General features: G+C 41.9%; 1 protein-coding gene across 2 annotated transcripts in view; it reads right to left on the reverse strand.

The window, feature by feature from the left end:
• The window catches only part of COL6A6 (collagen type VI alpha 6 chain), a 135112-nt gene that overhangs the window by 33560 nt on the left and 87184 nt on the right, over positions 1–14368 (reverse strand). For both annotated transcript variants that reach the window (XM_027872426.1, XM_027872427.1), the window contains exons 24-29: positions 10680–10742; positions 8721–8783; positions 7766–7816; positions 6290–6325; positions 5437–5499; positions 1719–1781 (exon numbers count right to left, since the gene is read on the reverse strand). In XM_027872426.1, coding sequence (XP_027728227.1) covers positions 1719–1781; positions 5437–5499; positions 6290–6325; positions 7766–7816; positions 8721–8783; positions 10680–10742 — 339 coding nt within the window. The remainder of the gene's footprint in view (positions 1–1718; positions 1782–5436; positions 5500–6289; positions 6326–7765; positions 7817–8720; positions 8784–10679; positions 10743–14368) is intronic.

Raw genomic sequence — 14368 nt, forward strand, 5'->3', positions numbered from 1 at the left:
ATCTTTATCCTATTGCCTCGGGGAAAAAAAAAAAAAGAGGAAAGCTGAGCCCTAAGGAGGTGCCTTGGGAAGACTTAGTGTGAACGCGATAGCTGCCTTCAGGGATTTGGGAAAGGGCTGCATGGCCCCAGCACCAGGAGCAAAGAGGGGAAGTCACATATTTCAGCTCTAAGCAAAAACTGCTCGATGGTTGGACCATCCAAAGACAGGTTGGGCTGCCTTAGGAGATGGCAGGTCCCCTGTCACTGAAGTTCTTCAAAAGAAGCTGGCTGGCCCCTTCTCAGGGACACGATAAGTGGGATGTCAAGCTCAAGTGCGGCTAAATAATCCTTGAGGTCCCATACAACTCTTGAGACTCTAAATCTGCGCATGACCCTGATCTTGGGAAAAGGAACAATTATTCACTTGGAGCTTAGGAGTTCCTGATCCCCAAGACTTTGGGAAGATTTCCTCATAGTGTGTGACTTTAGTTTTGGAGTCAGAGGACCTGGGTTCAAATCTTGCCTCTGTTGTTTACTACTTTAGTGTGAATCACTTAATCTTCCTGGGCCTCAGTTTACTCATCTGTAAAATAAAGGGGTTGGTCTAGACGGCCCTGGAGGTCCCTTTCATCTTTAAATCCATGATCTTTTTGTGGCCTTTCAAATAAAGTAAAATGTAAAAATCTTGAAAAATTAAGCTCTCCTTTCCTTAAATGAGAATAATGTTCTCACACATTAACTCTAATATAAGGTGCCCCAGGGGACGGCATGACCTAAATACTACTTGGAGTATGCATCGCTCTTTGGCATGCAGAAGAGTCAGGACCTGGATTCCACACCTAGTGTGTCCACTGGCTAATCCAGCCCTGGGACAAGAGGAGAGGTAGAATTGCCAACAAGTCCCAAGCGGGAGCCACGGCCAGGTCGCCAGGTCACGGGTCCTGACTCAGAGGCTGGAGAAGGATGAAGCCATAATCAGCACCTGCTCCCAAGCAAAGTTTGGATGTGCTAACCCCTCAGCAGCAGCTGCATCTACAATTGGGCCTTTATCTCTTGCCATCATCAGACTGATAATGATGATGAGATGATGACGACAGCGATTAGCTTAACTAAACAAAGGAATCAGATCCAAAATGTGAACATCTGAAAAGGTAATTAAAAGTGGCTGGCAAAGATAAGTGCACATCTGTCAGGGTAAGGGGGAAGAGGAAAAAAGGGAAAGTCATTCTGACTTGCTCTGTTAGAGCCTTAGATCACTGAAATCAGTTTGACTAGGTCACATGAATGAAAACAAAATATAATGGATTGCCCAAATTCCTGGAAGAAAAAAATTAATAAATTCCTCATATATTCAAATTTCACTTGTTATTCATCCACTCAATATTCATTAGTTGAGTGCCTATGATTCTGGCGGAAGACTGGACAAGAACAGAAGAGATATTTATGAAATGTAAATACAATCCAAAAACTTTCACTTCGTCTTGACTCCGTCCCCCAAGATGATCATAGTCAGCTTCCAAAAGGCAGTAAAAATGGAATAACGTGAGCTTTTCCTCCTTACTTTGCCAACACACAGGGGTGGGGGAATCTGGGAGCACTATTATGGCTGGCCAGCAAGAGACAGAGAACAGAAGCGCATGGCTGGGCTCATTTACAAAGGGAACAAGGAGGAGGTTGTAGTTTTAGCTTTAAACCGATAAAAACAATTATGTAAGATATCTGTCAATGTCACCTTACCTTCTGTCCTGGAGGTCCTTGGGATCCGGGAGATCCCTGTTCCCCGGGGGGTCCTGAAGGGCCCTAGAAGCATCAAATGAAATAAACAACCACATCAAACTCATCCCTCCTTCCCTTGGCATTCAGGTGCAACGTACTTTTGTTCTACACAACATGGTGGAAAGAACATGGGAGAGACAGAGACTTAAATCGTCAGCTCTACTACTAATTGGTTTTATCTTTTTGAGGACTTGAGAGGGAAAATACCTGCCCTATTTTCTAAGGATCAGGTCAGATGATAGCCATGAAAACGTTCTTGGCAGGGGGAGGGGCATCTTTTGAACCAGACTCATGAGCTCATTGGTGTAAGGAAATACCTTCTCCCAGCATAGATCAGTAACTTCTCTACATCTTAGAGTCTTGGACAATTGGCCAGGGCTCTGAGGGTCAATGGATCATCCAGAGCTGCCTTGTCAATATACATCAGAGACAAGGCTTAAAGCCAGGTCTTCCTGACTCTGAGGGTGGCCCTCTCTCTATCCGCTGGGCTATGCTCCCTCTTATCTATGGATTTTAACCTATGGATGAAGGAACTTGTGAATTTTTAGTTTTTGTTTTTTACAGTTTAACTCAATGCTCCCAATAAAACATGCTCACATTTAAATTCTGAAGGTTTCCTCTTGCAACTAATAAGCTATGTTAAAAATCTGTCTATAGGAAAAGGTGAAGGAAAGATTAAAAATAAGAAAATCTGTACTACAGCCTGCTCCAGAAACAAAAAATCTACTTAGAACAAAGAAGGTGTGGTATTCAGCATGGGTTTCACTAAAGTTCACGACAAATAACATTATAGAAAATTTAAAGTTGAGAGAGGAATGTAGGGTGGCAGAATGTCATTACATAAACCAGAAATATGGCCAAAACAAATGATAATCATAACAGTTAGCACTTACATAGCACTTTGAGGTCTACAAAGCACTTTACACATGCTATTTCACTGGGTTTGCCCAACCCTGTGAGGTAGATAACAGTAACGATAATAATAAATACAACAATTATAATAGCAACATGCATAAAGTAAGTGCCTTAAGGTTTGTGAAGCACTTTTACATATATCATCTAATTTGATCCTCACAACAACTCTGGGAGGTAGGCACTACTATTATCCCCATTTTACAGCTAGAGAAACTGAGACCAAGAGAGATTAAGTGACTTGTTCAGGGTCACAAAGTCAAGGAAGCGTCTAACGCAGGATTTGAACCTGATTTCACGCATCCACTGTACCACATAAGCAACGTGAGCTTCACATCCCACATGCCCCCTCCATCTTAATTTCAAGAATAACAGGATTTAAAATAAAACTTTGAGATGGATGTCAGTAAGATTGTAATCAGATAACTGAGGTAAAAATGCTTTGAAAAGTTCACTAGCGAAAGATGAAGACAAATACTGGATTCCTTTTGAAACTGGTTGCCTTGATATCTCCCTACCCGGCTCAAAGAGCTTCATGGACATCAAAACTTGTATTCCTATGGTCAAATACAGCCGTGATCTTGAAATGCTTAAAACTTTCATTTTTTAGAAAAGCATGGGACATTATCAGGACTAATGTTCTACATGCTACACGGATATCTATTCACACTTATGGAGCACTGAAGGAAAGGAAATAGCCACATCAATTGCATTTCTGTCTCAAAAAAAGGAAGAAGAAAGAAAAAAGACAAAGAAAGAGAAAATAAGGAAGGAAGGGAGGGAGGGAAGGAGGGAGGAAGGAAGGAAAGAAGAAAGGAAGGAGGAAAGGAAGGAAGAAAGGAAGGAAGAAAGGTAAGAGTCTGAGGAGAATAATGTTAGAACTTAGTATGGTAGCAACAAGAGGATGAAAGGATTTCTCAAACATGAAGTGGCTTCACTAGAATCTTCCAGTGGGAACTGATGGTCTCCCCGCTGGAGACCTTGTATTCCCCATGCCTGAAGCACAATGTCTAAATTCTTCCCAGAAAGTAGAAGGAGGGGCCTGGCAGGAGGAATGAGAAGATTACAAGGAAAGAAATGCCTCCCAAATGAAAACTACAAACCCGTAACTTAAAACTTCCATTACTCTCTAAAGTCAGAAGGAGAAGAACTTGCTCACTTTCCCCAACTTATTTTGGGCAAAAGAAATAAACTAATTATCATCCAAAAACGACTAATGAGGCATTTAGCAAAAGCATCTGGTTTTTATCCCACATTTCAATTTTCAAGGCAAAACTCCTTCATTAGCAAATCCAGGGCAGTGATCCCATGGTGGATTGCTGTGAATGACATCTGGGCAGATTTGAAAATCTTTCTTAATTAGTTCTCCAATCCCAGAGCTTTTCCTGTTTTCCTGTGGACACTTTGTCAATGGAGAACTATCCAAAAAGTTGTTTAAAAAAGAGAAAAAAAGAATTATTGCTGGTAAGCAATTATCACTGAAGGCGACTCTTGCACATGGGTCCAACACAGAACAAAAAAAAAAAACTCCCCCAAAACCTGATCTCTACTTTGTAGGAAATATTGAAGAATTTGGCTCAACTTATTAGAGCTGTGTCTACTTGCTCAGTGGTAAATTTGAAGCAATGTTCCAACTGCAAATTTTTGTCAATTGACCCAGTTTGACTAATATTTCCCATCAAGTTTCACTGCCATGAGAAGAAAGGACAAAAAAATCTTCTGAACAAAAGTTAACACCAGAATGTTCTTTAACCTCCTTTGTTAATTGTTGTCAATCCATAGTGGTCATTTATATGCAGCCTGAATCCAGAAATTCACCAGCATGCAGGAGGTCTCCACCAATGGCGGTCTTAGGAGAGCCAAGGTGGCCCATGCGATGTCTGACATGAAGAAGACCTACTTTTCATTTGGGCAGACAAGGTAATGAGCTCTGTCAAGGCACAATGAGGATTTATCTGAGACACCTAATTCAGAGAAGCTTTCTATGGCAATGGCCGGAAAACTATCCCCTCTCCCTGCAGCTATTTAACAGAAATGACCTTTCAGAGTTGCCGTTATGGAAGATATTTTTGGCAGAGCCTCAGCAGTGAATTCAAGGGGCTAAAGGGTGAAGAACTGTACTGTGTAAGAAGTCTGTGCCTGCCAATGAGAAGGGAGAAAATTAATCCCATCATGGCAGCAAGTATTTATTGCATTAAGTCACCTCCTCTAGTGACAGGCTATGTCCCAGAAGACAGGAAGTCCTGGATTCAAATTCTGCCCTGGACTGAATGTGTGACCCTAGGGCAAGTCATTTAACCTCTTGTCCATGCTCTAGCATAACTCTCAAAACAATAAATTGCAGAGAAGGTGCCAATCTGAGCTGGTAGAGGAAGCATCTCATCTAACCCTTCGACAATAAAGTCACGGGTCCAGGTCCCATCCCTCTCCAATTCCAGGACCTTAAATTGTACTCTAGTAACAAGGACAAATTATGTTTATGTATTATTAATTTAATATTGTTTAATATTAATATTTAATAATAATTTAACAGTATGCATTCTTCAGCCCTAAGCAATTCATCCCCTTCTCACTCATACAAAGCAGGTTAATATATGCAGGAGATATATTTGCTTCCTGGAAGTTACTTCATTGACTCACATATAAATTCCATAAATCCTTGAGAAAAAATGACAGTCGGAGGGATCCATAGAGTCTACAACAACCGCTTTCCAACATGGCTGAGACTGAAAACAAGAAGATCTAGAATTTGGAAATGAGAGCTTACCGTTCTTCCATTATACCCCTTTGGCCCAATGTCTCCTGGACTGCCAGGATCGCCAACTTCCCCCTAAAATTGCATAAGAAGCAAACTGTTAAAAATGGTCATTATGTCCAAACAGAAGGCCTACAAAGCTAAGAGACGAACCATACCACCTTGATTTGAAGGAAGATGGGCAGGACCCTGAATCTTAGCATCACCCCACCCCTCACCAGGGTTCCTGCAAGTCCATCCTTAGAGATACTATCTTTGAGAGCCCCCTATAAAATGCAGAAATATTTGGGAGTGGGCATACTCTGAGCTCACAAGGCTGATCTTTGTAATAATCCATTTTACTTGAATGGACAACGCAAAGCATTTATTTTGGCTGATTACAGTATTTCAGGAATATTTTGCATGTTTCTAGTTACAAAAAGCCCATTTCGATGAAGGCCAAAAGCTTAATGTGAAGAATATAAAGTTGATCTCTGAAAAGACCCAGCTGCTATCAGACTCTAAAGGGTTGACACATCAGGGGCAAAGGGGCTTTTGAAGCATTTGAAATTCTTCAAGATTCCTCAAATTAATAGATTTATTTTTAAACCAAGAAAAGGGGCATATGGAATAAGACAGAATTTCTATATCTGAGCATGAGAGTCATAAGAATCCTCTTTGCTAATGGGGATGTGTTTGTATATTCTAATTAATGATGTAATTTTTTTGACCAATCAATTCTCATCTGTAACTGCTACACTAGTAGCAAAAATAAATGAAGACTCATCTCTTTACTTCCCTGGCACATATTTTTCCCCCAGTTGAAGGCTAGCTGGCCGCCGCATATTCCCTTGGCTGAGCTCAAGTCATTATAAATTGCACATACCTTTGGTCCACTATCTCCTGGGAATCCTTCTTGTCCCTATAATTAGCAGTGCAGAAGATTAATACGCTCACCTACAACACAGCGAGGGTTATCTTGACTTAATTCATCATCTTGTTTCGCCATTAATATTTTTGACTTTGGTCTCTTGGACCATGTCATGGAAGCACCATATGTAAGACACTCAGAAACAATACTCTACAGGCTTCTTTCATAAACAAGCAGCAATTTCTAAATTAAAAAAAATATTCTCTGGCTTCATCAAAAAATGAGGAGGAACCAATAACTAAGGTGATATTTAACCCTTTACAGACATTTGCCTGTGACGGATGTATTCTTACATCCTCTTGTTACAACCTTTGAACATGTGGTAGCTGCTGTTTCTGTAATATTAAGGTGGCAATATTTGGTTTATGCTTCTGAAATAAAATATTTTGAAGGTAAGAGTGAATTCCCTATAGTTATTAACTCATTCTCCTATTATAGCAGTCAGAAAATAGTAACTGGCTAACCGAATGGGATCAATTGAACCCCTTGGGGTGCAGTTTCTCATTCTGTTATCACCACATAGCAGTAGGAGGAAGTAACTTTTTGACTACATTTTCAGAATTTTCCAGTTCCTGTCTGGAGAGATCTGGGGATGCTGTTCACTCATTTTAAGCATATTTGGCTGCAGGTTTCCTCTTCTGCTTACTCTTCTCAAATATCCTACATTGCGTCACACATCATGTCACGTCAATAGCATATGTCAATGTCTGTCACAAATATCGTGATGGATATAACATCATATCACACCAAATCATGCAATTACAGCTGGAAGAGGCCTAAGGAACCAGCTAGTCCTTCATTTTGTAGATGAGAAAACCAAGACCATCCAGGCAGTGAATGTCAGAGGCAGGATTTGAATCCAGGTCCTCTGACTTCATGGATCAGTCTTCTTTCCACCATCGTACACAGAAGCCCAGGAGAACCTACGCTCAATGAGGGCATCGTTTCAGTGCAAAGTTGTAAAGAAATAAAATTAAAACATTCATCTCCACCCTCTAGACTGGAAGTTGCTACTTACTAGGATGTCCTTAGGAGGACCCTGTGAACCTCTCACTAACGGCCAAAGCAAACAAAATAAGATAAAGCCAGATAGTTTTGGAAGGCGTCCAAGGTTACACTGAGAACACAAATCCAAAAACCAGTTCTGTTTATAGTTTGGAGTCACGCCATAGCAACAAACCTCACTGAAAAAGACGGACTTGAGCATTAGATTTCAAATACTGATGCCTGCCGTTCTCCTACTTGAACCGTTAAACTCTCCCCCTCCCCTCCCTACATTATTCTCCACTCCACATCAACATACAAAGCCTTGAGTTTTGAACTGTCCAGATCCAGCTTTTTTCTTAAGCCGTCTCCTGCTTCCGGTGATGCCAAAAAGGAATAAGAAAGAAGCTGAATGCTCCTCCCAGCTGCAGATGAACATTGCCTTACCTTTTCTCCTTTTCTTCCATTTCGGCCGTATCCTGCACTTCCATCATCTCCCTGGAACCAGAGGATAAAAGAATCACTCGGAGTATCCCTCACTGTGATTGAGGGTCAACCTTATGGAAGGGTAAAATAGGCAGATACCCTACGCTGGGTCATCTGAGGGACACTGGGGAAGATCATCTCGCCTGAAAAATCTCTCTTTCCATGCCTGTCCATGGCAGTCACCAGTCAGTCAGTCAACAAGCATTTTTAAAGCACCTGCTATGTGCCAGGTACTGTGCTAAGCACTGGGGACACAAAAAAGGGGGGAAAAGATCAGTCTTTGCTCTCAAGAATCTCAGGGTCTACTGGAGTTTGCTCATGAAAACAACAATGTGCAAACCAGATCCATACAGGATAAATTGGACACAATGTCCAAGAGAAGGCACTAGGATTAAGGAGGACACTATTGGCCTTCCACATTAATCCTCTGGGCTACATCATTGAAGGGAATTGCTAATTCTGATGTGATTGAAGGTCCTTGGAGTCAGGGACTGTTCGACCTTTGGCTTTCAACCTCCAGCACTTAGCAGACCCTTAATAAATGCCTGGTGCTTAATATGGATATGGGTTTGATATTGCTAGTGGTTATATAAGGACATTAGATGCATAGAAAAAAAGGAGGAGGGGAGTGGGGGGGGCGGGGAAACAGGCAAATTTTTCCTTTTTCAGAATTTTTCCCAGGAACAGCCCTGATTATTCTTGTGGTACAGTAGGCCCTAGCAAGATGACTACCTCAGAAAGACCACAATAATCCAGGCTCAAACCCCACCCAATTCCTGGAAACCCAAAAAGCCTGGATTCTCCCAGTCTTCCTTCTATTCTTCCACTGTGGAAATCCTGATAAATCTATTGTCACACTGGTGAATAACAAAAGGGTGGCTCAGAGTAAGAACCAGGGCAGTAACAGAACTCTGACCGGCAGTCCACGGTAACCAGATAATCCAGCTGCTCCCTTCTCCCCTGGAGACCCCGGCTCTCCCTGTTAAACATAACAATAAAATACATAAATCCATTGCCTTGATTTTATGGCACATCCATGTTTCAAAACTTCAAGGAAACATGATTTCTTAGTGTGGGTTTTTTTTTTTGCCCTGATACAGCTCTTGACTTTTCCATGTCTTATGGTTTCATGAGTTATTGCGGCTGCCCCCTCCCAATCTTTGTCTGCCTCCCCCGCCCCAATATCATCTCCTGATGGCCAACGTTTTAATGAAGAACATCCCTAAACTTAGTAAGATCGGTCCTTAGACAATACTCCATCACCTCACCTAGACTGTATCTGAAGACTTTCCAGCTTGGCAGACCCTATTAGATCTTGCATTCTGCCTTTGAAAATCCAAAGTCCCCTCAACACCTCCATGAGGCTCAGGGCAGGAGACTAGTGGAGACTCATTTATGCAAACTGGAAGTAACATACAGTTGGACACCATCGAACTACACAGCAATGGTGAGTTGGAAGGGAGGATAGATGTCGTCTCGTTTGAACAAAGGAAAGTCACTGCCAACCAGGTTTTCCTTTCGTTATCAACTGAGCCTCCAGAAAAAATTCATACTGCTTAGAGAAAACTTCCCCTTGAGCTAACACCTGACGTGCACTAGGGTACACTCTTGGCAATGGGTTCAATCTAATGCCAAAGAGCACCTCTGCATTGTTTTTTCTTTTCCTTTATAAGAAAGAAAAGAGCCAAATGGTGTTCAGCTTAGGCTTTAACTACAAACCAACCAGCTCCTGCAACAAGGCAGAGCTAATACTGTAGACCTTAGAGGCTTAGTTCATTTCATGGGTCTCCAGGGAAGGTAACATCAGAGGCAGTAGCTCTGGACTGCTGATGACTACACAATCTCCTGAGTGCCATAGCACAACTTTATCAGACATGTCAGGGTTACGCATGAAGCCTAACCCTTTATTAACAACGAAGCACGCGTTGTGTCCCCATTGGACGCAATGGCTGTGTAAACCCTACATGGACAAAGGTCAATGAAGAATGGGCTCTGGAGATGAAATAGCAGATAGCTGGAATGGGCCTTATGAGATCATCTAACCTACTCCCCTATTTTATAGGTAACAAGAATGAGGCTTCAAAGTTGTTTAGTGATCTCCCATCTATCAATAGCTATTTAGCGGTGTTTTTTTGTTGGGTCATTTTCAGCCATGTCTGACTCTTTGTGATCCCACTTGGTGTTTTCTTAGCTGAGGCAAACAGGGTTAAATGACTTGCCCAGGGTCACACAGCTAGTAAGCATCTGAGGCCAGATTTGAACTCAGGAAGACTTGTCTTCCAAGCCCAGTGCACCACACCTAGCTGCTTAATTGTTAGTGCAGTTAAGCTAATCCCAGGTTCAATGGCTTGTTTCCAGATAAGACCTGAATATATGGGTAAAGGCTGAGGCTGGTCTACAAAGATCTAGTCCTAAGCCTATTACAGTCAAAGAGGAACCCTGGAAGGCCAGCTCTACTTGGGCCTTCCTACAAGGTTTATATCTAACCTGGGGGTAAATTCAGAAACCTTATGAAGGAAATAGTCTCCTGGGCCTGTCTCACAACAGACAATCACCTGAAGGTACTTCAAACACAAATAAGACGTTGCTAAGTCTGAATCTTTTATGATCATTCTCAGAGGAAATTTTTCACCTCATAGTGGTCCTCATGCCCAGAAGGCTACCAACTGTCCTGAGGTCAGCCCAGTCTAGAGAGTTGATAAGTTCTTTGTGCTGATGGGATCCCAACTAACAAATTCCTTCAGTGTTACTGACTGTAACAGATATCCTGCCACTGAGTAGGACCTTTCCACAGTCATTTTTAGGGGTCTTTTTAGTCTAAATAACCAGACAAAGAATTCTGAAGCTCCTAAGTATATGAAGAAATGTGACCTACTTTATTTCCTCTGCTCCCCAAGCTGCCAGGACTCCCTTTAACACCATCTGGGCCTGGAGAACCCTGAAAGAAGCCAAATATGAAAATATTATATCGGGATCCAAGGGACCTTCCTCCAAATGGTTGGTTTTGTATGAACTCCTGGATGAAAATGAATTGCAGATGGGTAAAAGCATTGTGGCTGTGTCCATCCTTATTCTGGAAAAGATATTGCAGCTGCCACATAAAGGCTAGTAAGTTAAAGAAAGTTAATAAGGTAATTTGAGTCCTGTCACAAAAATCATTCAATGTCTTTGTGGTTTTCCTTTTCCAAAGAAACTTACTGCTGCCATAGCCATATCCTAAGCACACGATATAAATAAAAGTAGATAAAATAAAACTCAAATTCTAAAGGAAATACTCCAGATGACATTTGTCTTGAATTGATTCTTGTCTGTCCTATGCTTCTGTTGGAGAATATGGTTTATCTTAACAGACTAAAAGCTCATTAACACACACATGTGCACATGCACGCATGCACATGCATGCACACACTTCAAAGCCAGGACAATTGTATTCCTCTGTTCTTAGGAACTGAAATAATAATTTTTTTCCTTTGAGATCTTCAGATGCATGAAAGAAGAATTCTCTTTTGACTGAAATGTTTATAGATAATCTTTAAAAGCAATCCTAACACCAGTGTATTGGATTCCTTTTCAAGACGGATTATCTTTGTACTGCAAATGATGTACCCTAGAAGTAGAAAAATCATCCTTTCTGGGACAAACATGACCCCAAATAGTATTGGTTTCACTCAGGAGAAAAAATACATTTTTGCATTTTAACTTTTCCACTTTTTTTTTAAAGAGAGAACTAAAGAGGAAAGTTAGCTAAAAAGAAGTATTTTCTAAGTGAAAGATTGGCAAACACTTGAACCAGTTCTTTAGGGAGATAATGGAATTTCCTGATTTCAAGGTCTCTAAAGCAAAGTAACTTCTTATGCCTGGACTGATGGGTGTGGTTCTGCATGAGGTTGAAGAGATGCATTAAAGGATCTCACAGAGCTTCCTTTAGCCTAAAGATTCTATGAAGAGTACACGCGGCTTTTCCAAGATTCTAGGTGCTGGGGAGACATTGGGGCTGCCATGTCATTCAGCTCCTACAGGGGACTGAGTATCATAAAATCTGGGAGGTAGATGAGATTGCAGCATCATTTAATCCAACACATGTCAGCTCAAGAGTCTCACAGAGAACATCCCAACAAGTGGTCATCTAGCCTCTCCTTGAAGACTTCTAACAAGCAGGCACCCACTCCCTTTTGAGGTGGCCCATGCTACTTTCAGATGGCCCTATTTCTACCCAATGCTCCTAGTTCCACCCTTTGGGAACCAAGCAGTACAAGATTGGTCCCTCTCGCCCTTGACAACCCCCAAACACCTGAAGTATTCCCCCCTGCCCCCGCCACACACACATAAGAGTTCTTCAGGATGAACATTCCCAGTTCTTTGGGAATTGATGGCACCAACTCCTTAACCACCCTGGTGGGCCCTCCTGGATATGCTCCAGCTTGTCTATATCTTTTCTAAAATATGGTGCCCAAGTTGGAAGTGGTGGCTCACTCCTGTCATCTCTGCTTCTTGGGAGGGCCGAGTCTGGTGGATTGCTAGAGCTCTGGAGTTCAAGCTTCAGTAGAGTTGAAGTCAATCAGTTGTCTGCACTAAGTCTAGTACCAATATGGTGAGCCTCCTGGAGTTGGGGCCACCACGCTGGCCAAGGAGGGGTGAAGTGACTAAGATTAGAAATGGAACAGGTCAAAACTACCATTCCAATCCATACAAGAAGAGGGTCTCGAGTGGCTGCTGAACTTCTAGTCTACACAAGATAGGGAGATTCAGTCTCAAAAAAAATATGGTGTCCAGAAATATAATCCAGATGTGGCCTGTGCCAGGGGCCAGATATAACCCAACTATGATCTCTCTCTTTTTGGACAATATGCCACTCCGAATGCAGACGGAGACTGAATTCACTTTTTTGGCTACCATGTCACACTGCCGACTGAAACTTGAAGTCCATGAATATGCCACATCTTTTTTAGGCGAACCATTGTCCAATCATGTCTTCTCTTTCTTATAACTGCAAATATGAGGCTTTGTTTTTTTTTAAACCAAGTGTAGGACTTTACATGTACGGGATCTGTAATATCAGTGCTTCGGGTATTCCAATGATGCAGATTTTGGCTCACTCATGCCTGCTTGTTGTGTATAACTCTTACCCATGTCCTTCCAAACTCTTCCATGGGAGTCTTCCCAAAGAACAAGGGACCTTCCTTTAACTCTCAAGATTAATTATCTTAATGCACTAGAGATACCTCTAGTGATAGTAGATATCACTAGAGGACACAGGTTGGTTATTCGTTATTCCCTGCTCTTGCCACATAACAGTCCACAACTAACATTCATACTGCATTGTGATTTATGTATGATCTCATTTGGTCCTCAAAACAACCCTTTCAAGTAGGTGCTCTTATTATCCCCATTTTGCAGATGAGGAAACTGAAACCAAGAGTGATTAAGTCATTCGACTTAAGAGTCATGTAGCTAGTGAGTGTCTACGGAAGGATTTGAATTCAGGTCTTCCTGACCTCAGGACCAGATCTCAATCTACTATATAATGTGTCTGCAATTTAATGACTTACAATCAAATAGCCAGAATGGAAGAATTTTCTTTTTTTGGACTAAGACTGTGATTTCATTGATGTAGGCAATTTCCAGGGCCGAAACTCTCTCTACAAAGGTAGAATGGTGCCTGTGCTGCAATTTATAGTCTCAGTGATTTGCTATAGATCATACAGCTAGTATGTGCCAGAGGCAGGATTCGAACCTTGGTCTTCCTGACTTCCTGGGGACAGTCAGGTGGTGCAGTGGATAAAATGCCACACTTAGAGTCAGGAAGACTCATCATCCTGAGTTCAAATACAGCCTCAGACGCTTACTAGCTGGGTGACCTTGGGCAAGTCGCTTAACTCTGTTTGCCTCAGTTTCCACATCTGTAAAATGAACTGGGGGCAGCTACATTATGCAGCTGATAGAGTGCCAGGCCTGGAGTGGAGCAGTGGATAGAGAGCCCGGCCTGAAGTCAGGAAGACTCATCTTCCCGAGTTCAAATCTTGCCTCTGACACTCATTGGCTGTGTGACCCTGGGCAAGTCCTTTAAGCTCTCAGTGGTGAGAAAACTCCCTAAAACTAAAATTTTCAGAACAAGGACCGATCTTCATTGGTAGAAAGTTTGGTTTCCTCATTGGAAGTTCCTTCTACTGTATGGGAAATGGGGTAGAAAGCATAGAGACTGGATTCCAGGATACTTTAGGAAGCTATTGCAATAGTCCAGGCAAGAAGTGATTAGGGCCTGAGTAGCTATGGCATAAGCAGAGGGAAGGGGAGAAATGTCAAAGTAGAATCAATGAGACTTGACATAAGGGGTAAGACTGAAGAACTGAAGATGATTCCTATGTGAAATGGGATCAATGGAAAAATGGTGATACCTTCAATAGAAATAGAGCAGTTAGAAGGACAGGTGTTTTTAGAGGGAAATACGTTAGGCTCTGTTTTGGACACGTTGAGTCTGAGATACCTTTGGAACTTCCAAGTGTAGAAGTCAAACAGAAAATCAGAGATGCAAAATTGGAGCATTGGAATGCAACTTCCTTGAGG

This window comes from Vombatus ursinus, unplaced genomic scaffold (genome assembly GCF_900497805.2).
Source record: "Vombatus ursinus unplaced genomic scaffold, bare-nosed wombat genome assembly UNPS02014799.1, whole genome shotgun sequence".
In the NCBI taxonomy this organism is placed as follows: domain Eukaryota; kingdom Metazoa; phylum Chordata; class Mammalia; order Diprotodontia; family Vombatidae; genus Vombatus; species Vombatus ursinus.